The sequence below is a fragment of the Pipra filicauda genome, unplaced genomic scaffold (genome assembly GCF_003945595.2).
Source record: "Pipra filicauda isolate LSUMZ 115617 unplaced genomic scaffold, ASM394559v2 scaffold67_size6003252_pilon, whole genome shotgun sequence".
Classification (NCBI taxonomy): domain Eukaryota; kingdom Metazoa; phylum Chordata; class Aves; order Passeriformes; family Pipridae; genus Pipra; species Pipra filicauda.
Genome location: NW_024104842.1, coordinates 1,881,606 through 1,905,786, shown reverse-complemented (window position 1 = coordinate 1,905,786; position 24,181 = coordinate 1,881,606). Strand labels below are relative to the sequence as shown.

Genomic DNA, 24,181 nt, shown 5'->3' with positions numbered 1-24,181 from the left:
TCCAAAGTGCTAAAGATGTAGAAATAGCTTACCTCTGCATTTTCTTCGTCGCTTGGAACACTGTCAGTTGTTTCACTTTCTGTCAAACAAAACAGAAACAAAAACAAAACTCATGCTATTCCATCTGCAGTAACAAATTCCAGCTCAAGAGGCCTGATCTACTTCCAGTTAGTGGCACCAAACAGAGTCAAGCCAAACAATCAAAAAACAACAGAGAAGCATGAAGCCTCTGCTGCAGCAATAGCAATCCAAGGGCTAGCTGCACTGAACAACTGGGGGTTATCATAGTTAACATGACTATATCCTGTAAAAGGCACCAAGAGAAAGAGAAGAAGCAGATTTGCACTTTTTGCACAGAGCCTCCAGCAAGCCCCCTCTCCCTTGACCTCTCTTGGCAGCTCCGGACAAGGGCACAAGTAAAGTTCTGTCCAAATCCTTATTTTTACATCCCTGCAAAATCACTAACAACTCCACCCCAGAGGAGATAAGTGTATTTTTGTTTCATGAACTGTTATCTCAGCCTGCCATCTCAAAGGCTCGTTGTGACTTCTAGGGCTGGATTACTGTTGACATACCCTGGTATACTCGGTATAGTTTTGCTTTTGCCACTAGTGCCCAGCCTCCCCCAGCCTATTTCTCAACCCTTCACCCACTACTTGAGCAAGTAGCAATACTACAGTCTCCAACTCCATCACGTCCCCACACTGCACATGGCCTCCCTCACCCTTATCACTTCAACCAGAGCACAAATACAGGGGAACAGCTGCAGTGGGACAGCCATCCGCCTGCAGCTGCATCCCTCCCCTGCAGAAGAGCCTGAAACACAGGAATTTTTACTATATTTTCAAGCTTACATGTGTCTGAATACAGGTGTCCTACTGTGTGAGGGTCAGGCTCCTGGTCCATGGGCTGGCTGAAACTGCCATGCCTCAGACACATCTTAGACAGGGCACAAACCCCTCTTTTCAGCACTGGTCTGCAGCAATGGCTGTTGCCTTCAGCACAGCCACCTGCTGCCCAGATCCTCACGCAGAAAAGCAGAGGCTGGATTGCATGTTCCCTTCAGCTCACAGGGTTTTGAACCACTGTGTCCTGTTTTCTGGGAGGATAATCTTAGGCATCTATCGGGCTACCAATGGCATTTGGAAGAGGTCTTTCCCCAACCCCTCCAGCAGGGCACATCCACAAGGAACACAGAAATCTGTGGAAGGAATGATGTGATTGAGTTACCATAGCAGGCAAGAGAGCTCTCAAGCCCCAGCTTCCATCCTCAGCTCTGTGTTATGCATTTTAGCCTATGCAGACTGCTTTGCACAGCCCCTGTGATCCTGCCTTCCCAGGGAGCATCCTCATGCTCTGCACGGGACATAACATGAGTGCTAAGAGTGCACAGATCATGCCTTGTGGATTGTGCCCCTGCACATCTTCGGAGAGACTGACAGTACCTTGCCCTTCTCTCAAGGCTTGGCTAAGCATTAGGTTTAGGTAAAGGGCTGTAAACCAGCAGGCTGAATCACTCTTTCAGATCCCAGGACCTAAACTGCACCTAAAGTCCTTCTGAAGCAAGAAAGCAGTCAGCCCAGGTACTCCAGACTCCTACTTCTGAAGCCAGCACCTCTCCTATGCCAGAGTCTCCATTACAGTGTGCAGTAAGCAGAGGAACAGTTCAAACTAACTGCGATGCCCTCTGAAGTCAATGTTCTGCAGAGCTTCTGATTCACCAGCCCAGGCAGAGAAAGATGTGCTAACATGATTAAGCTGGGTAATTAAGCCCTACTGGGGAAAGGAGAGGTAAAAATTAATCTGTGCAAAGGTGAAATGGCCCTGAAGATAGAATCAATAGGAGGAATCCACACAGAGACAAGAAACAGATATTCCCTGACATGAAGAAACATGTCGCAACAAAACCAGAGTGAAGCAGCTGAAAAGGAATCCATCCTTGGTGTTTATACATAACAAAATGCTGAGCAAGAGATAGCACTATAGTTACCAAAGCCAGGGAAGCTGACCACTCAGGCATGGGAAGTTAGAGGGTTATTTCAATCAAGAATGTTATTTGAATCAGTGTCAAACATAACAGGAGTTTGACAACAGCCTCAGTACTAAAAAACAATGGATTTCATAGACATTGGTGTAAATACAAGAAGACTCACATGGGCCGCTCACATCATTTGCCTGAGAAACCTCAGAAAGCAACCAGAGGTGTTTTTGAAATAAAACAGATTTATGCAGGAGAGCTGATACCTCAGGCTACTTTTTCTGGTTGTTGTTTCAAAAGAGCTAATCTAATTGTTCCTGCACAGCTGTCATGGTCATACTTTTTCCTGCCATTCAGCAGTAGCACCTGACAGAGCAAACCCACAAGCAGAGGGCCAGGGTTCCTGTGGTTCTCCTGTACAGGTTCTCCTTGCTCCTGTGTGGAGCAAGACAAAGACAGAAATAGTCACAAGAGTGTCCTAGAAGTTTAAGGGTTCTAATCCACAGACCCCTGTCCTCACGAGCAAATGCATGCTTTAAAAAAAAAAGCAGTTCATAGAACGATCTGGGCTGGTAGGGACCTCAGGAGGTCTATAGCCCAACCTCTTACTCAAAGTAAGGCCAGCTATAGGACTAGATCAGGTTGTTTGGGGCCTTATCCGTTTGGGTCTTGAAAACCTCTGAGGATGGAGGGAGCACAATCTTTCTGAGTATCCTGCTCCACTCCTGACTATCCTTGGGGCGAAAAAGGTAACATTTTTTCTTATCTCCAGCTGGACCAAGTTTTCCTGTTTCAGTCTGTGCCTGCTGTTTCTTATCCTCCCACTATACATTGCTGTGAAGAGCTGGGTTCCACCTTGCCGGTAACATTCCTGCAGGTAAGGGCAGCTGCTATGAGGTCTTGAAAACCATCTCTTCTCCAGGCTGAACAAGCCCCAGTCTCTCAATATCTCCTCACAGACTGAGTGCTCTAGCCCTTAATCACCCTGATTAGCCCTCCTCTGCACTTGCTCCTGTTTATTTGTAACTTCCCTGGACTGAGGAGCTCAAGACTGGATGCAGTACTCCAGAAGTAGTGTAACTAGTGCTTAGTAGAGGAGGCTAATCACTTCCCTAGATCTACTGGCCATGCTCCTGAAAACTGATGGCCTTCTCTGTGGCTGAGATGCTCTGCTGTCTCATGCTCCTCTCTTTGCCTTCCCCCCCTTTCTGCAGAGCTGCTTCCCATTCCACCAGCCCCAGCCTCTATCACTACGAAGTGCTCTTCCCATGCACAGGACTGAATTTGATAAGGTTTTGCTGAATTTCATAACATTTTTGCTGACCCATTCCTGAAATCTCTCCAGGACTCAAGATGATGCTTCTACCCTCAAGCATATCAACTGGTGTCCCCTATTTGGTGTCATCTGTAAAGTTCCAGTGTGTACTCCAAGATATCTTCTGCTCATTAATATATCAAATGAGACTTCTCCCAGGACAGACCCTTGCAGTACTCTACTTCTTACTGGCCTCTAGAGTAACCAGGATTGAGACTGCCTTGAGGTGCATTCAAAAGCATGACAGTGGCATGAAATTCTCTGTTATCTCAGTTTTGGGCTTAGCAGGTCCTGGTATAAGTTAGGACAGCTGAAGGGCACCAAGATACTAAGACAATGTAAACAGAAGCACTTCAGTCATCCTTCATTTTCCTTATGCAGGCTGGCTGCAATGACTTTAGGGTAACTAGGTCATGATTTGCTCATGTCAGGGTGGTCACCAGACCACCCCTCTCTATCGTTCCAGTCCAAGAAGCCACCATGACTTCTAGACCAAGAGAGTGACTTTTGTTTGCATTCCAAGAACTTAGATCCTGTAGCTGAGGTTAAAAGAAAGCATTATTGTCATGTTCATATATATGGAAAAGTTTTCCATGAAACATTTGGAAAGAAGAGAAATGTTTTGAAAGCCCTTGTCTCCCTGCTGCTAATAAATTAAAGCACCCTCATAACCCCCTGCCTTAGGCTTTACAAAGACCTTCTAAATTATTTGGTCATTGCAGACTAAACACATTGAGAAGCATAAGCGTTTATCAACATGTGAGACTAATATTGGAGACTTTTCAAAAGAACATCATACGATTCACTGGGGCCCCGAAATAAAAATTACTAAATATATGCTTTCTAAAACTATTTCTGGAAGTAATTTCAGCCTAATGAGACAAAGACAAAACCATGTGTAAAATAATAAAATGCATGGAGAATAATTAATACTTAAGTTTGCTTTAAAAGATGACATTTGTGTTTCTACCCAGTCTCCTGAAGCTCACAAGTTAGCATCATGTTAAAAAAGAAAGGACAGGTTAGATCTTAAACTTTTCCTACTTTCAAATATGGCTTTGTCCTGCTTCCTACATAAATAAGGCTTATATGATTATGGGGACTCTATACAGCACGTCCATATATGCGTTTGTGTCCGTTCTCCCCTAATAACTTCTGAACACGCTGTCAGACTTAGATAAGGGATAAACGAATGCCAAAGACTCTTAACTTCCTACCAGTTATATGAAAATAAGGTGCCAGATGAAAAGAGAAACCATTAGCACCCTGATTGGGGGTGGGGGCAAGCTTGTTATCTCACCCCTTTCTGAGGTATCAGAGAATCCAGATGAGAGGCAGACGTTGGAAACCAGACGTCCACAGCTCTGCTGTTTGCAAGATCACTTGTTATCAGTGAACATGGCTGTTCCAGTCTGCAGCAAGACTGAACAACTCCCCCAGGGCCCTCAGCTCCACATCTGCATATATACCATTAATGTGGTGCCCTTAGTGCTCTGCACACTGTGCTAGACACAGAGTAAACACACAGCATGGAAGACCTGTAATCTTTAGTAAGTCAGGGGGCAAGGGGAACTTGCTATATTTACAGCACATCATTTGTACCACTGAAAATCCCACTCTAATAAAAGTTGAAGAGACCTCTCTGCATTATATCTAAAAAGATTTTTTTTCCATTAGTCACAGGCTAAAATCTGCAGCTTACATTTCCAGTCTCAGATCTGCCAAGTTGTTTCCCAAGGTAAAATGAGTAGAGGACTGTGAGCTTTTGAGTTTCATTAACAATTCAGAAGGAAGGTGAATAGGCATCTCTAGGTCTTTGTCAGCTACCCTGGAAGAGCCCCCTTTCCCCCAGTGTCTTCCAAACATTTCCAAAAGAGCAGTGTAAAGAAATGCCAGGATGCTTACCTGCATAGGATGAGACAGGGGAGATCTGTAGAGGGTACAGCTGGCTCATGCTGAGAGGCTGTTCATCACTTTCTGTTGTCACCTCTACTACCTGACAAACATCAGGAGGGTTGGCAACTATCACCTGCTCCTCACTGCTGCCATCAAGGTGTGGTTGTCCTACAACTTGGGGTTAGAAATAAAAAAATATTACTCATAACAACTCGACCCTGCTGAATCTCTAAGAGCCTGTCCTTGGGTCCTGCTTAGTATCTGAGTCTTCAATACTCTCAGCAGCTTCTTCCATGCCCACCATCTGCTTTCAGTGAGAGTTCAAAAGGAAACCTGTGATCCTCACCCAGCAAGCTGCCAACATCCCATGGCCTCTGAATGCTCTCATGTAAATTATGCAACGTAAGACCAGAACTGGCAGGCAGAAAACTGGCCACAGGGGCATGCAAAACACTGTGGGACTCTGATATATACATGACATGAATCTGTGAAAAACTTCTCCTCCAATTAGATACTTATTCTCATTGACCTTTGCAACGCCATTGATGGTATGTAGAAAACCACATTTGTACCTGTAGTCTGTAATACGGACAGGTCTGTGACAGAAAGCTACAGTCTGCTTAGTTATTAACAGAGGGTTTTCCTATTCCCCCAGGCATATGATATTTAATACCAAAAGAGCACATGACATTTATTATCAAAGAAACATTATTTATTTCTACACAGTGAAGCAACCATGGATGCACCCAAGTGTCCTGAAATGCTTTGCAGACATTGGTTGTTCTACACAACAACCTTCTGAAAAAGGGGAATAAACCAAGGTACCAAGAAGTTACTGAGCAAAGCAAAAGTATGGTGAAAGTCAGAATCTCACTAATCTCACTTTTCTGTTGCTGCTTGAGAGAATTTCCTCTGTCTTGTACAACTCTGATCCCAGCAGTATGAACACATGACAAATGTGTTCATTTTAATCCACCAAAGAACTGAAAGCCACTAGTTAGATCGGAAGAATGCACAGGGATGGAGCCATCTCAGGGGATGGCTAACCTGAATCCACAATTATCTAAGAGAAAGGGAAAGACTATAGATATTCTTTCACTGAACATAAAATTTCAAAAGGAACATAAGGTCAAATTCTGTACAAACACAATGCTGTGTTGTTCAAACAGTACATTTTTTTCTAGACCCATGAGGGGAAAAACATGTAGGCAATGAAATACAATAGATCTTGAAATTCTTCTGTTAAGTAGCAGTATACTAATTTTGAAAAAGGCAAAAGATAGCATCTATTCCTGCATGAACTGAGATAAATAAACATGAATGCACATGTCTATACACACAATCCGTTCCTGAATTCTATCCTTAGACACAGGTTTTCGAAAAAGAAAAGTGGCAGGCATTTTTCCCAGTGAAAAGCTGTGTATTTTGCTTTGTGAAATGCCAGGTAAGCACTGGAAAATCTCCCAAATTTAAATCTGTATTTTATGAGACAATGCCAGCATAAAGAAAATTACATACATCCTGGATAGACTTGTTTTTTTAAAGTTGAATCACTATAATTACTACAATTTTGCTCCAGATATTTTATTTCACCTTTCTTGGTTCTGAAACAATCAGCTTTTTATTGAGTGTAGTGAAGGGGGGGAGAGGGCGAAAGCACACACATATAGAGTTAATTTTTATCTGGGAGAAACCAATATTGTGCAACACCCTCAGGGTACGAGCAGGTCATCTGCACTGTATCTTTTTCCACAATACCTGATGAATTCTTACCCACCCCAAGATGAGTTTGGCAAAGTCAAAAAGGTTTTTAAGTCACCAGTGTGCCTAGTGTGTAAGAAAAGCATAGGAGTACTTACCTACAACGTTCACGGTACTGTCAACTTCATTTTTTATACTGGGGGACAGGAAATAGTCAGAAGTGACATCATTTAGCCCATTAATCCCAAACGATGATTCAACTGGCTCTTGCTAGAATGAAAGCAGTACAGTTGGGTCAGAATTGCTTTATTTCAGGAGCCTGGAGACAGTTCAACTCTTTGTTCTGAGACAGTAATAAACCCCATCGCTTCTACCTACCATATACCTCCTGCTCTCTGCAGAACACTGTCTAAGAAAGAATATTTTGGTTCTCTGAGAAGACAGAGTCTACTTCATTTCCAAATCTTGTGCTTTGAAACGAAAGCTATTTTTAATTTTCAGATTAAGAGTGAATCTTCTGAGAGCAAGGAATTAGGATGCTATTTACTACAAGAGATTACCATTTGAAACAAACAAGGAAGAAACATCACTTTAAAACGGTACTCAATCTTCATCCTCATTCCCTTCCAAACATGCTCTATCTCTTCCTGCTGTCTGAAAGGAAGCTTTAGCTTCTGTACAGCAATTACTAAATTCTAGGCTTAGCTTTTCTCTACAGCAAGCCTGAAAGCAAACCAAAGTGTTTACACTAAATACAGCCTTTTAGATCACATCATGAACATTACCACAGGGCAACAGCATTGGGAAAATGTCACTTGTTCTACACAGACTGAGCTTTCCTGTAAGCCTGGTACACTTGAGTGGGAATCTAAAAACTCCCCTCAGAGTAGACACCAAAAAAATTAATTCCATAAACTTAGGATTTCTTTAAAAAGCTATAAACACATTTAAAGGATTATCTACAGGTCCAACTTCCTGTCTGGTATTGGCTCCCTTACATGGTTATTGGTTACAAAGTCTAAAGTCTTGTGTGTTCTTACTCTGGGCTGGCCCTGCAAGGATAGTTCTATCCTGCTACTGAGCCAGAAACACCAGCAGAGAGGTTCGGAGCTGTCCATGGATCTGCTGCCATGCTGTGCTCATTTTCACTGCTCTAAAGCATTTCATCAAACGCAGGGCAAAGGTGAGCCTCAGGACTTGAGGTGCGAGCCCTTCACAGTACTAACTGTATGAACAAGAAACTGGGGACACTGTGACAGGTCTTTCCTGGATGTCACATGCTGTGATTGTGATCCACTCAAAATGAGCTGTCACTTTGACACAAGCACCTTCCCAGCCATTAAGCAAGGTAAACATGCACCCTGTCCCAAGGTTCTTCTGCACATCAGAAGGGTGCAAAGTGTTAATGGCAAATTGGTCTTTGATGAGCCACGCCAGCTGTGTTGACCCCCAGGTCAAAGACCTGGAGAGCTGGAAAATATAAAATTAGCGGCTATTGATCCATTGAGAATCATGACTGCAGAGACATGTTAGGGCTGCACATTGTCACCCTGCGGAGTATCTGTTGTTGTGCAACACAGCAAACACAGCAGCCCCCATGGAAATGCTGCACACGCAGCACCTTGCTCAACTTTACTGAGGCCTGGTTACAGAGAAGTTTATTTAGTAGCCCCTTTCAAGCTTCAGAAACAAATGTGCATCTTGGAACTCAGGTGATGGTGCCAGATCCACAAAGAGGCTTGGATACTGGTGCAGTTGGTAAATTTCCAGTATCTAGATGTCTAGCCTAAGCTAGACAGAGGTGACCTCCTCACCGTCTATAACTACCTGAAGGGAAGTTCTAGCCAGGTGGGGGTTGCTCTCTTCTCTCAGGCACTCAGCAATAGGACAAGGGGGCACGGGCTTAAGCTCCGCCAGGGGAAATTTAAGTTGGATATCAGGAGAAAATTCTTTACAGAGAGAGTAATCAGGCATTGGAATGGGCTGCCCAGAGAGGTGGTGGATTCACCATCCCTGGGGATTTTTAAACGCAGATTGGACGTGGCACTGAGTGCCATGATCTAGTAAATGGACTGGATTTGGACCAAGGGTTGGACTCGATGATCTCGGAGGTCTTTTCCAACCCAATTGATTCTATGATTCTATGATTCTATGATTCTATGATTCTATGATTCTAAATGCATGGGGAAAAGTGTTGCTAAGATTTAAAAAATGTCTCTCAATGTGAAGCTGCATGGTCAAAAGGATACATCTAGGATAAAGTAAAAATGAAACCCAGTTCAGTCCTTTGTTTCAAAGGAAAGAGACTATTTTTACCTGGGCTGCTCTGACACTTCATTGATGAGAATTCATTTTGTAATGAATTTAATGAATTATAGTGCCTCTGTTTGCCCAAAATCCCAATGGTAGGAGTGGGGAATTGGTAAGGTCCAGGACTCTTCACATCCACGGGGACATGCAGTGAGTGCCCTGAGCACCCTGCTCAAGCTCAGTAAGTTCTGGGAGGGTGTCTTCACTCACACCAAGGGGATTGCTGTGGGTGCCCACAGGGTCCGGCAGTGACATCAACAGGAAGCTCACTGCGAGGCTCTTGCTATGCTGAAGTCCTTTTGCAGATCTGTGCTCACATCCTCAGCTTCTCCCTCTGCTGCTATTACCCCATTGCAGTTACCAGGCAAATCGTGGAGCAGCCTCCCACTCAGCTCCACTAAAGAGATTTTTCAGGGTAACTGTAAAGCGTTCAAAAAAAACCCATGCAACTTGGATCTCAGGAAGTCACATCATCAAGTAAAGCAATTATAAGCAGCTATCAGTGCTCAGAAATGTGCATTTGCTTTATTTCATCCACCGCCCTTCTCCACTATTACAGCCTTCAACATTCAATAGCTTAAGAGTGGCTGAGCATGGAAGGAGCACCTCTTTTGAAATCCAGGCACACCTGGAGACCAGCTGGTGCACACATTTGTCAGAGCAAGGGTGAACAGACAAGAACACTACTCAGCCTCAGCTTAAAGCTTAGAAGAAGTGGCCATACCACACTTGGTGGCTGGTGAGCTGTATGCTCATAGCAGGTACCACTGGCAGGTGTACACGATCAGCTCAGCTCACTGCTCCTGTGTCACCTGCCCTAGGTGCTTCTGTGAGGCTCAGGGCAACGAAGCTGGAGGAAAGTGCTCCCAAAAGCTGCGAGCATCACCCCACTGGCACCTACTCCTAAACCTAACACCTCATGTACTAATCTGCCTGGTATCACTGGAACTCCCTCAGCAATGACTGTGAGACTGATCTTACTGGAGAGGATGAGATTGTTTGAGTGCTTCTACAGCTTTTCACATATTTAATATTTTGTCTAAAAGAAAGATTCCGAAGTAGGCGAATAGCAAAGTGCTGCTGCCAGCTTTGGAAGGGATCACACACTGCTCTGCCCTGACCAAAGGAGTTTACTGGCTCCCTCTGAACACCAGCTACCATCAAAGTCACTTTATAACAAGCACATGTGGCTGCATGATCCAGACAGGATGGTGAAAAAGTGGTTCCTTTAAAACAATTTAAAAGTCATAGCATTCTGACATGTAACTCCATGTCACAACTGCTGGGGCAGCATCTGCCTTCCAAACCCAATTTCAATGGAGGATTCTTTCCCAGTTTTCTGGACTCCCTTGGCCCAGAGCATCTCCTGGCCAGTGGCTGCAGAGTCTGAACCCATGGGTGCTCAGCCCTTCAGAAGCGGGCAGCAGGGGACCAAGCTGCCCTTCCACTGCAGACACAGCCGCTACATACAACCCAAGGACACCAATTTTACTGAAGGCTGAAAGTCTGAAACCTCTAAGATTTGGGGTTTTTTGAAAAACTGAAGGTGGACTAAATCCTGCTGGTGTGTAATACTGACCACCTTGCAGAGGCCCCTGGCAGAGGTGAGAAAGCCGGGAAGCACCATGCTTCACAGGGAAAGCAACGTCAGTCTGGGCCCATGCTCTGAACAAGCAAATTTTCAGGCAGCAACTGAAGAGCTTTACAACTGAGGTCTTCTAACTGACAAAACAGGATCACAAAGTGCACTTCACAGAACTTCTCCCCCTTGCTGAAATGAAAATTAATTTCAAACGCCTTACACACAGAAACTAATTGCTCCAAAAGGTAGCTCTATTGTTCAGAAGCATTCCTTCCATAATTACTGTATTTCTCCTTACACAGAAAACGCAAATGGCATGTGTATTGCTGAGACTTCCAGTTTTCCAACCTCCAGGCATTGTAACACAGGGGTTATGTCCACTGATGATGTAAGTCACAGCTCTAACAGCCTTCACATTTAAAAAAAAAAAAAACAACAACATCCTGGGTAACTGTAGCTACTTAACCAAACCACAAGCATTTGCAAATACCCACCACAATATACTGTTGGGTATATTAAAAAATATGTGCAACAGACTGTTTTCACAAGTTCTCACACTATTAAACAGACACTTCTTACCTTAATTTGTTTGAATTTGTCATCCTTCTCAGACTTCGTTTTTTTTCCTGCAATAACAGAAGGAAAATTTCATAAAGTTGTGTGTGCCATGAGTTATCCTTCACACTTTCTATATTTACCAACAAATAGTCTCAAAATATGCCTCAAAATGGCAGGACATCCTGGTAAAGGGAGAACACATTTTGCTTAATTTTACCCCTCCTTTAAGGTCTGGGCAGCCAAAAATTCCTCTTAAACACTCTGGCTTTATGTTTCTTTTTTAAAAGACTACAAGAGAGAACCACTATAGGACCCAGGAAAGCAACTACAGTTATAAAATCAAAGTGAAAACTTTGGAATAGTGACAAATTAAGCAACAAGGTCTGTTAAAAAAATAAAGAAGGAAGGGGGAGAAAAATACTCTTAACGGGAAAAAAATAAATCAAAATTTATGTCTCATCACTTTTCTGACACTCTCACTGCAGCTACAGGAAAAGGGAGTTTGTTAACCCATTTAATGTGGCAAGAGATCACAATAAACTTCAACCAAAACTTTTGTAAATCATTGCAACCTGGTGGGGAAATACATATGACAATTCATGCAAAAGTGGTTTATGCTCAGCTCTACCCCACGTTGGGACAGGCATGTCCCAGGAATTTCTCCCATCTCTAATACAAGGTATCACTGAAAATTAGAAATGTTTGCAGCCAGATTCTTTTGCTCCCACACATAAATTTAGTCACATGCCATGAAGAAAGGGCATGTGAAAAAATATATGGGGCCCAAGATATGTCGGTTTTATAGTTAACTGGACTTTCTGCAGAATCTTCTCCTGCTGCAGCACCCATTTCCAGAATCTCAGCTTTCAAGATGAACTTTTGTAGTTCTTACATGAATCTACTACAAAGAGACAGGTTATGGTCCAGGGGAATATGCCTAAACATACAAAATATTCTACTGACAAGAGACTGTAAACAGTTTCAAAGCAATTGTTCTATCTTTTGCAGATTGATCTCCCTTTCACAGTACGATTCTGCCCCAAAAATTCCATGGTTCATCATTTCCAGTCACACTGACCTTAAACTGCAGCTGTGCCTTTCACTTCTCAATCTAAGAAAACAGCAAACTGAGCTACAGCTAAACGGAATTGGATTTTAAAGGAACACTCTGCATTTGGTTTGCAGGTTATCTTTTCATCTGAAATCCTAGACAACAGAGGATACCAGAGGACTAAGGAAGCCATTGTTCTACTCCATTTACCAGTAAAGAAGCCATAAGAAAGCCAATGAGCCATAAATAAATCAATGTTTCTACTTCAAAAGAAACCAAATACTCATGAGATTGGCCTGGTGGTTAGGTCCTCTCCTGGCAGGCAGGAGACTTAATCCCTAAATTTGGGAATTCAAACGTTTCCCATTTCTCTATTATGATGACCTGGGTTTTGGTTTCTCATGGTCTTTGTAAGTAACAATGCTGTTTCATGGTTTAACGTTCTGAGCAGAGTGTATTGCTTCCCCCCAGCTCAAGACAGAGGCCAGTTTAATTCTGCTCTTGCTTGAAAAAAGATACCACAATGTATGCCACCATGTTCTGAATGAGTCCTATTGAGTTAAATGCATTGATTCCTAATATTCCCCAATCATATTCCTTGACTGAAGGAAACCTGGGACTAGAATCTGAACATAACTCCATCAGCTTTAGCAGACAAACATCAACAGCTTGGAGCTATCACATCTCATTAATCCTCTCTTCAAGCAGCTTCTTCTCTTAACTGGATGTAGGCCATTTTTTATACAGCTGTTCCTAAGTTCTTGGGAACATCTGGATAAAAACATTCAGTTTCACAGAAGAAGTAGAACTGGCACATTTTGTAGGCTCCAAAATAGTAGTAATTGTTAAAGTAATTTCTCTATGCTAGGTTTCCTGCAGCAGAGTGTCAGGTATCCATTTTCAGGAGGGAAAAAAATTAATTCAATAACTGTGTGGTACAGCAATAGGAACAGTTCAACCTGGATACCTCTGGGGAGGCACCCTAAACAAAGGAATCCCTGGACTTTTATACCCTTACAGTCTATGTACCCATTTCAATAGTTATTTTTGGGTCTGGGGTCTTCCTGTTGCTCACTGGCTCCTGTAGAGTCTCTGTGTGCCCAACTCTCCCCCCCAACCAACCCCGCCCCCCAGCCAGCTGGCCGCTGGTCCTGCTGTCCCTTGTTAGGTGAAGGGTTGGTGCCCTTTCCAAGCTCCTTGCCTGGGGCTCCAGTCCTTTCCCAGCCAGCCAGGCTTGTACTGGTAGCTTGCATACTGAGCTATCTGCAGTAGGTGTATTTCTCAACAGTGTCCTCAGGAGCATTTCATGTTGACAAGCTCTCCCATCTACCTTTTTTGGAAGGTCTTTCAGATAACGGCAGCATCCGGTATACCCTGAAGGCATTGTTTCCTTTCTTTATACTTTTGTCCTTCACTTCTTCTATGTCAGGCAGGGAGTTCATAGCACAACGGAAGTTTGCTTTCCATGTCTTTGGATCGGGTTTATCTACTCCTGATTGGTATTTTCCTAAGCAAGAAAAGAAAGTTAGGAACATATGACATGCGATTGAAAACCTAAGGCAAATTAATAACAGCATAGGTTGGCTTCAAGCTATTAGTCTTTGGTTCCCATGAGAAGCATTCAAACAATAGCTGAGGTTGCAGGAGAGTGCTGTGATCTCATTTCCATGCACATTTCTAGAACACATGATGAACAGTTTGTGCTCAAGAAAGACCCAGGGTGCTGCAGATCAGATGTGACTCCACAACAACATGGAAAAGCTTGCACAGCATTTACCTTTATTATGTCTGGCTCAAATCCACAGAAAGGCATAAAAAAGCCTAAGGGCTTGTGTCTACAAAGTGCTGACTGTGCTCTACTCCTGACAGTTTTGAACCCATGTTGTTAACATTTAAATCAATTAAGTTTTAGTGTTCATCAATGCAAATGAGTTACGGCACTTCAGTAAAGCTGGAGAGTATTGTAGGCCTTGAAAAAAGCACTTAGCCTCCCACAAATCTGGAAACTTAAGTTCGCTCTCTGCATTAGAAAAGCAAAGACAAGGAAGAAGGAAAATGTAACTTTAAAAGGGAAAACAATGTGAAAATCTGTCCTGCAGAAAATGAGTTCGATACCTGTGTGAATTGCCCAGTTTCTAAATAAGGGAGCATCTTTTTCAACATCCCACCCATGTCTTGCTGCATGCATCCAGGGAATCTGAAAAATCTTCTTCTCCTGGAAGGGAAAACAAACAGGAAATGCCAACACTGACAGACTTGAGGGATCTTCTGATGACTTTAAGTCACTCATTTATAAGCACAGTTTCAGCATCTGCAAGTGTTTTGCTCCCTTCTAACCCAGTGTCACTCTCACTGAAGTCAACAGGAAAATATCCATTGGCGTCACCAAAGGCAGAATACAGCTCAAGTGTATGAAATAGTCAGAAGCCACTTCACGGAAGATGAGCCTGGCAGCTTTCCAAGCTGACACATGGAAAAAACATGCAGTACTACACATTTCTAAACATTCAAACAAAGGCTAGTTTGGCAGCACAGGCACTTTTATGATTAGAAAAATTACATCTGAAACTAAACAACTATAGGAACAGAGCAAATTCAAGGGATTCGGCCAGTAAATACTAGCACAGTGAAGAGATCTTATAAATTTATATGCCAAGCAAACAGACATATGAATATATCAACTGTAGACATCTCTCTAGTGGGGATAAAAACCACCAGACACTCATGTGAAGAGGTAGCATTGAAGACACTTGAACATATTTTAGTTCAGAAACTTTAGCCCAAAGAGAAGTGCATTTAAAGCAATCCAAATTTTTCTAAATTAACACATATGTAGCTAAATCAGGGCATGCCTTACATGATGGCAGTATAAACTGATTCCCAAAGGGATCATGGAAGACAGTAAACTGGTGACTATTAAAGAGCCTAAGGGCTTTCAGAGCTTGAACAGCATGGATTCCTACACTCCTTCCACAAGCACTTAGCACACAGGATACTGGGCCAAATGGATGCTGGGTAAGATGTGCTTTTATGTCATACAACATGGTAATGAATTCTTTCGTACTGACCTACAGAGTTGCTTCAGAATTCTTCACACTCTTTTCTGCAAAGCCATACAAAATGAGTTTGTTACACAGCACTTGTTTTTTCTCCCCTGTTGGGAGGAATACATCTTATCTGGCTCCGTATGCAGACATCTTGTGCTATAAATTGCCTCTGCAGGTTTAGATACAATTCTCAGTCTGGGAAGAGAAAAGTACTTCCAGGGCAAAATGCTCCCTCCTCCTGAGGTGGCCACCTGAGATACGCCAACTGAATTGCACCATAAAAGAGTCTATTTCTCTACACTGACTACAAATAACTCCAGACAGGCAGCACTCCTTTAAATGACTGCATTGTAGATATCTGTGGTCATGTGAGAAGAATCTTTTGTCCTTTCCCCTTCCCTCAACAACCACTTTTCTTCCTTCTCGTTAATATTTCACTAATGTCAAGGTTAGGTTTATTTCTCTTCCTTCCCACGTGATCTTTTCTTTTTTTTGAGCCTGCATTTTGTCCTTCAACTCTTGTCTTTAATCCATTCTCTCAAGTACATTCACTTGTTTGGAATTGCATTCTTCCCTTCTCGCATGGCTTCATCTTTAATTTGGTGGAAGCACTGATTTAACACGTTCCTCATTCCCCTCAAATCCTCACACTCTCATTCTTCCTCTTAATCTAGTCCTATCACTTCTCTCGTTTTGCCTCCTTACTCTTACCCCTATATATAAGTAAATAATCCTACAGAGATGCTCATCTCTTTCCCCGAGTAGAAACAGTCTAAAGGAAGCCTCAACCCCACTATTTTGTGGTCCAGAGCACTACTGTATTCAGCAGAGGTAGAATAAGCTTTCCTGCCTTTACCCTCCCACCGACTAAAATAAGCATGGAGAAAAGAATCATACTTCCACAGAAAACAATTTCTATCGACAAGAACTTTGAGAATTGAACAGATTTAAAAGTCTCATGCTTGAGAGGTTTGAACAATGCTACACAACGCTATGGAGGCTATATAATGGATTTCATATTCCATACGATAATTCAAAACATAGCAGACCGAACAAGACTCCAGACACAGTATCCTGTTATCATCAACTGCACTCACTGTTTCAAAGGAAGGTGCTAGGACACTCAACAGCAGTTTAAGTGGTCATTACAGTGCTTCTGTTTATTACAGAAAGTTCTTCCCAATCCCAGATGTCTTTAAGCACAGGTATTATAGCAAATTAAATACAAATAACAAAATAGAATCCACATGTATTATAATTTTATAATACATATATATAAATACAGAAACTACAGATTTTCTCATCCCCTATCAAGGATCTAACCTTCTCTGAAATCCCACAAGGGTGCTGGGTGCATCAGTATCATGTGGTTGTGTGTTCTGCTCTAGTTTACCTGGATGCTTTCTATTTAAATGCTAATTATTTATTTCACACATTATCAAACATTACCTATATTCTTTTTCAGTTGATGACCTTAATAGGGAAGGGCTCATCACTGCTTTCTCTTAGACTTCAAAAGCATGTGCTGACTGGTACAGCACTGGACATTTGTGTAGGAGTCTCACTTTTCTGTTAAAAAATTAGCCTCACCTAAAGTCAAAAACACAACCCACAAAATTTTTACAGCATAACAGGAATTACTACCAAGCTCCAGTGGGGACATCATTGCAAACTGCTCTGAGCAGGTGAATGAGCACATATTAGCTACAAGTCATAGGACAAATCTTAAATAGCAGCATCCTTCTTGAGGATAGTACTCCAAGCATCCATCAAAGCAGCAGGTTGCCTCTTGACTCTGTTACATCTACTCGGAATGTTTCCACTCTAATTTCCTTTTCCAGATCCATGAGGGACACTGACCTCTTATTATCCCCCTTCTCACACCACCTCTGCCCTCTACTGAATTATGGCATTTCCTTCACACCTCCCAGTTTTGTCTCTCTGGGAAGGTAAAGAAATTCCCATTCAGCAGGATAACATTTTCACCAGGATGGCACACAAGTATTTATTTTTTAAGCCCTATAAAAAAGGGGTTTGTTCCGGAGGTATAATGTCATCAACAGACAGTAGGGGAAGGAATTAGGTAAGTCAGCTGTACCTGATTTGTCCTTTTTAACTGAGAGAGGTTTAATTCTTTTTTCAGTCGGAAAAAATTCCCCAAGAGCCAACGACAAACCCAGAACAGTAGTAATTCCTTTCATATTTAAATCTTATTTCCTTAAAAGCTATGCACACACAAGTTTCATTCTCTTGATAATCTGACCCACTTTCTTTTCTAAACTCTTAACTGTCCTTTGCCAAACTCTAATTAAAATATACAAATTGCAAAATCCTAGAGCCTCCAAAGTCGATTCTGCAGGTACAGAACAGGCTGTGATACATATGACATTGTATCACTGATTTCATGCATGCCTTTGTTTATGGTCAGGATTTAAAGTAAAAATAGATATATTTTTGGTTTAGTGATCCATTGTTGGAATGAATGTTTAAACATTTTTAAACAGAAATGCTTGGAAGGGCAGATAGCCTGTTGAACACAACAAAGGCAATCCAGACTGATGCCAAATACAAGGGTAGAAGTGGGGAATCAGAGTTTAATAATCCTCAAGGCAGGCCACTTATCCTGGTATCCTTTTTCTGATAGGAGCCAGGGATTTCTTTAAAAATAAAAGAATTCAAAAAATTTATTTGTGAAACAAGCCTCAGTCAATACAGAATATGCTAAGGACAAAATCTTCTCCCGACTCTTGCATGCAAAGAGTTCATGCCAGAAGAACAAGGCAGAAACTGCTGTAACAACATAATCAGAGGGCTGCAAACATTAAACAACATGACATGCCTTGCAAACTGCCTTTATGGACTGGTGTTCTGAATTTGGAAGAACGAAGCCCTTAGCACAGAGGCAGCATTTTTACTATGCAAAGGAAGCAAGTACAATTCCTCAGATATACCAAAAAAGGTTACGTGAACACAACCTACAGATGACAACACCGTATTTAAGAGTAATGCGCTCAAATCTGAAATACTGTGCCCTACCGAGAAATTATTTCAGGATTGGGAAGGAATGCCCAGCAAAGGACAGCAGATATGGACTGTCAGCAGGAAACCTGACACGGAAGTAGAGATATTCAAGGAGAAGGACCCCAACATGGGACTCAAATTACAAAGACAACAGTAAAAACTGGTCTCTTCGTCTTCAGCTGTGATCCCATTTTGCAAGAACAAGGACCTACTCAAATTCACAGGGCAGCTAACTAGGGAATGGATAAAGCAATATTTATTTACGCAGCCACAGCATGTGAGAGTCACTGATGCAGGAAGTTCCTGAGAAACAACACTCATAGATGAAATTTAAAGGGCTCCTGATAATTTTAAAGTCGTGAACATTTCTAGCTTTGAAAGCTGAAATAAAAAGCGGTAATTTCAATAGCCATTCTTCAGCTTTAAAAATGAGCACCACAATTACTACCGCTATAGGGAGGACACCAGACTATCTGGATTAGTGTCTTAACCAGAGTCGCAGTTCCTATGTTTCTGCACCCAATTTTGTGCATTTCCACCCATTCTGATAATAAAGTAGCCTCTGTAGCCAAAACAGCTTCATGCTTTTCAGTGTGGTGAATTAGTCTCCTGCATACTACAGAATGCATGCAACATTTCCAGGGTTTATTACTATTTAAAGTCTCAAATACACTCCTTGGTTTTACTGAACCAATTAAAATAAATTCAAATTGGGCACTGACATTTTGTAGCTCATACTTGTGCTCTCGAAGCGTCTAGAGCACTTAGTAAGAGTTAAGGTTTGGGCCTAGCACAGTAAAAATTACTCCATTTCTGCCAGGTTAAGAAGTATCAAAGAAGTCACACAAGTCTGAAACAGGAGATCATTGCTTCAATCCAGAGTCTAACTCAGAATATAGTCTTCCACCTCAGAAGAGCATTGTGTTCACATCCTTCTGATGCTACTTGGTGAACAATGTGTTCCCAGCTTAAAAAAAAAAAACAAAACACCTATCAGAGTCTCCAGAAACACTCACTCCAACAACAAAGCGATGGAAAATGCTTTCAAACGAGCCACAAATCCACCAGACCAAAGCAAGATGCCTCAGATCTGGCAGGCAAGGCTGGAGGAACAGGTTCAGCAGGAAGCATTCAGCTTTGCCCTTCCTCCCCACGTCACCCCTTTGAAAACCAGGAATGAGCTGATTTACCTATTCAGACCTCAGCCACTGCTATAAGTTCCTCTTCAGTGCATGCATGCACCCCCCATTACCTTATTTAGCCATTTCAGCCCCGGTATTCTGTTAGAGTTGATTTGCTCTTCCAGCCAGGGCCGCATCCGCATTCTTTCGACAGGCATTGTCACCCACCTGGGAAGGAGCTGCAGGAAAAAAGGGATACGATTATTTGTTTTCCAGGCAGAACTCCCAGGCAGTTCCCCCACCTCTGCACAGTACAGACATATTAAAGCTTTGCAGGCATTGAACAATTGTAAATATAATTATGATTTTAGATCTGTGTGCAAGCCTCCCCTAAGAGTAACTGAGATAATAAAGTCTTCTTCATGGCAGAAAACACACTTCTGGTGCACCTTGATTAGGAAAACCTTAACCTGAAGAAGACACATGATATTGGCAAAAGCTCGTCTGCTGACACAGGCGGGATACCAGAGGTCACAAAGAAAAACAATTACACCCCCGGGGATACCTCTTTTTGGCATACGTACTTTCATTTGCACAAGACTTTTTTTTTGCAAAGAAAAAATATGTAAAGAAGAAAATCCACATGCTGGAGGCATCACTGTACTGGCCAAAATGATGCATCTACTAAGAAACGTGCTTTCAAATGTCTGTTTCTGTCCCATAAACTTGACTAAAATTATGAAAAATACATTTTACAACACAGCAATTTATCAGACCATTTGGTTGTGGCTGAGTAGTTTGGCCCCCCTCCTTTCAGCTTTCTTGGATCAATCCAGTCACTAATTTTTTTAGCTGTTATTTTACATTTCAGTGCTGTTCAGCTATGATATGAGTACTTCACAGCCTCCTCAGCTGCACCACGCCACCTTACATTATTCAGTTAAGACTCCAGCTGACTTCATTTTCTCATTCTCTCTCTCTCACGTGACCTTGATGCCAGTTCCCTGTTGAGGGCTGTAAATTATTGACATAAGAGTCCAAAGTCTTGACCCTGAGGCAGAAAATTTTAAAAACATTAACCTATCTCAGGCACCACTCTGAAAGCGCCAACTGGCACTAGATGCACATTAAAGCACCACATTAAATGCCTGCTAAGCAGCCTGCAATCCATCATTTCCACATTCAAGTACTTGCATTTAGGCTGCTGCTTCTCCTCGACCCCTCTGCACCGGGCTCAGCTCCTTCCTCTCTCCACTGTTCTTCACATCTGTGTTCTCTGCATCATTCTTAACTTCTCTGCTCCACTATTCTTGTCACCTTTGATCTTAAAAATAAAAAAGAGAAAAAAACTGAAAGCGCACAGCAATGGCACAAATGTAAATGGGTTTGTTCTCACTTCCTATGGGAGTACAGGCATCAGACAAACTAACAATTAGGCAGTACCAAGCCCACACCCAGCACAAGAGGAAGAAAAACGTTCAAAGTTTCCTCTCATTGCTCTGAGGACATTTCCTGAAACTAATAAGGAATTAAAACCTGAGTGCAACAATAAGGCTCTTTGATGTGTTCAGAGAGTTTACCAGCAGCCATGCTCACACTAATCTCTTAGCAAACATATTGGCATTTTGCTTACTACTGTGTGCAGTGGTCACTTGCGCTTCAGCTGCAGCCTGTTGCAGTTAACTATGAATTTCTAAAATAGCTCAGAAAATGGTTGCAACTGCTCAGCTCCCTTTCAGGTACACATCAGACACACAAAAACAGCAAACCCCAGGACCCAACAGTGGCTGAGCCCTTGTACAAATCCCCTCTCTGTGCAAGAGGGAAGCTGTTTTCTGGGTGAGGGTGATGCAGGTACAGCTTTCTCAGCCCCCAGGTCAGCGGCAAACAGCCCGCTGTGCCACTGCAGCCCCCTCCCCTTGGCACCAGCAACCCTCATCCAGGTTGCAGAATGTGTATAGGAGATTTGTACCACCTTCCCCTACTACAGTTTGAGTCAAAGCTGAAAAATGCAAATGGAAATGTACTAAAATCATGAGTAAATTTTTATTTGTCTGACAACGAAGAAACAAGTAGTGCAACAGATGCATTTCTTTGTAAGGTATCTTTAAGTATGCATGCACTTTGAGACAATTCCTGGAAACACTGTGCATCAGATTCAACACTCAATATGTGAGTGTTCCCATTTAGCAGTCAGACTTATTTTCTGGGTAATGAGCCCTTAAGACAAATTTCAAACCCATCTAAATAAACAAATTAGACAGAAGGCAGAAAAGTCATCTTGAAAGCAGCAGCAACAAATCCCACTTGGGACAGGCAAACATGGGAGAAACAGAAACTGCCTTTGTGCAAAAGCAATACATTTCAGGAAATGAGAAAGCTGCCAACAATCGCTACTACAAGGAAGCCGGTTTTGCCCCAAACGGCACAGCTGAGCCAGTCTGTCTCTTCCCTCCCACATCCCTGGGGGCTTCCCCAGCTGCTCCCCTGCAGATGCTGTGGTGTGGTGCTCATCTCCTTTTCAGCACCCTGGGACTCCTCTGGGACTAGTACTTGTAACTGTCAGCACACACCTTCACATCCATCACCCACACCAAGGTAGATTAATCCAACGTAATCAGAAGAGAAGTCTGGCTTATGAAAAGGGAGGAGTGGCTCCCAAGACATATTTATCTGAAAGTAAATTCAAACCCAGCTAAAAATGACCCCACAATGATGTTCAGGTGGGGGGGAAAGTGGGCATCTTCTGGGGCTATGTCTTTCACAGAGGGGCAAGCACATTATGCTTCTGCTCATCAAAACAGCCCTCCTAGTGCTCCTCTAAGAGCCCATGATGCCGAAAATAAAGCTGGATGTCTTCAGAAGACACCCCAGACCTGTCTGCCTCAGGACAGTACTGACCACAATAACGCTAAAATTTAGTGGGTTTTTTTGCAGTTGCAGTTGCACATCAACAACACCCTTTTGATGAAAACATCAAGTCAACTCTACCAAGTAATTGCCTGTGGGAAATGAAGGTGCCATTATCTCCTCTCCAGAGCTGACAAATACAAGATTTATGTGTACAGAAAGAAACATCAACTTCTGCAGTGCCTTAAAAGTAGCTTCTGCCTTACAATAAGCAGGGTTAATAGGTGCACTTGAAAGTCTTATTCAATGGCTCCAGGTGGGAGAACCTGAAGTCCATCCCTCAGTGAGTACAGAATCAATCACCTGACATTAAGAATCATTCAAGTTTGAAAAGACCTTTGAAATTCTCCAAAACAAGCAGCAAAGGCATGTAAAATTTCATTACCTAACACCAAGCCAGCTTCACCACCCACTAGAATATATTAATTATAAAAGAAATCTACAAAGCCAGCCAGACACTAAGGTAAGCCGTACAAAACAGCAAGCATGCCAAGTTCCTTGCTCCAGCCTCTCTCCAGTGTTTACCCAGCTGAAAGAAAAAAGCAGAAACAGTCCACCCTTTTAAGGAAAACAAAACATCAACATTTACAATGTGGAGCAGGCTGTAAAACCACAAGCACCTACGCATTTATCTCCCATTCCTGGTCAACCTGCACTTCCCCTGCACATTCACACCTAGAAGAAGCTACATGCAGCTGTCTGTATTTTTTGTACCAGAGGGCAAGTTGACTTCTAACAATACTTTCAGAGCTGCCAAGGCATCCAGTTCCCACTTGCTTCACCACCACCATGATGTCCTGAGCTGTGGGTACCCATCCACTGGCCTAAGCAAACTTCTTCAGAAACCTGGTTATCTTTGCCTGCCTGAACCTTCACACTCAGGTTAACTGGGAGAAAAATGGCTTAATGCCTGCCATGGGTCACTTGACACCATCTTTCTCCACACCTTAGAGAGACCATGGATGGGGGTGGCCAGGGAGAAGAGCAGAGTCAGGTGGGGCTGCAGAGGGAAGGAGCAGCACCAGCTCACCAGTGGCAAAGAAGCACCTGGCACTCCATCACCCTTCAGTCCCACCTCAATTTTGCTGCACACTAATGCTACTCTTCGCATAGGCAGCTTTCTGAACAAGACCAGGAACCTAGCAGGCTTACAAGCAACCCCTCTTTCTGTAGGGTCTTTTTCATCTGTTTGAGCCTGGACCGTGGTTCTCATCCTGCTCAAAGACATGTGTGACAGCAGAACGAACAGAAGAAGAAACTCCAGCGTGGGAGTGGGAAGGAGCAGCTGGGGTGGTCAGGGAGGAACCCCTTAAGCCAAAATCACTAATAAAGCTTCTGTGCTTTTAGACCATAGCTTCAAACCTGGATAGTACTGAACCCCAGCATCTCTTTGGGGAAAACACAGGAAAATGCTTAATACTCCCAGAGTATTAAGGCAGGAGTCAAACTTTCTGGCATTATGTTGAAAATAATTCCTGTTTGTTTTTTCTTCTGGTTTATCACTGTTCCATTGTGGAGGAAGGGAAGAATAATTGTCAAGAAACACATTCAACTGCTTATGGGACCTAAGAAACTCTTTTTCTGCCCTATCTGAAAAGAGGAGCTCCTTGAGACATTGGAAGTCAGGCTACCTGCTGGGAAATCATTTTATGAACACTTGCCATTCTTAAGACAGCCAGTCTTCAAGAACC

At 42.7% G+C, this 24,181-nt stretch overlaps 1 protein-coding gene across 2 annotated transcripts in view; it reads right to left on the bottom strand.

Annotated features, from left to right (window-relative positions):
- Positions 1-24,181, bottom strand: part of IRF2 (interferon regulatory factor 2) — a 41,222-nt gene that overhangs the window by 2,669 nt on the left and 14,372 nt on the right. The window contains exons 2-9 of one of the 2 annotated variants that reach the window (XM_027735410.2): positions 20,775-20,904; positions 19,712-19,819; positions 14,507-14,606; positions 13,722-13,898; positions 11,362-11,408; positions 7,049-7,160; positions 5,199-5,363; positions 33-79 (exon numbers count right to left, since the gene is read on the bottom strand). In XM_027735410.2, the coding sequence (XP_027591211.1) occupies positions 33-79; positions 5,199-5,363; positions 7,049-7,160; positions 11,362-11,408; positions 13,722-13,898; positions 14,507-14,606; positions 19,712-19,798 (735 nt within the window). In that variant the 5' untranslated portion in view covers positions 19,799-19,819; positions 20,775-20,904. Of the gene's footprint in view, positions 1-32; positions 80-5,198; positions 5,364-7,048; positions 7,161-11,361; positions 11,409-13,721; positions 13,899-14,506; positions 14,607-19,711; positions 19,820-20,511; positions 20,627-20,774; positions 20,905-24,181 lie in introns of those variants that run through there. The other variant, XM_027735413.2, reaches the window with a different exon arrangement.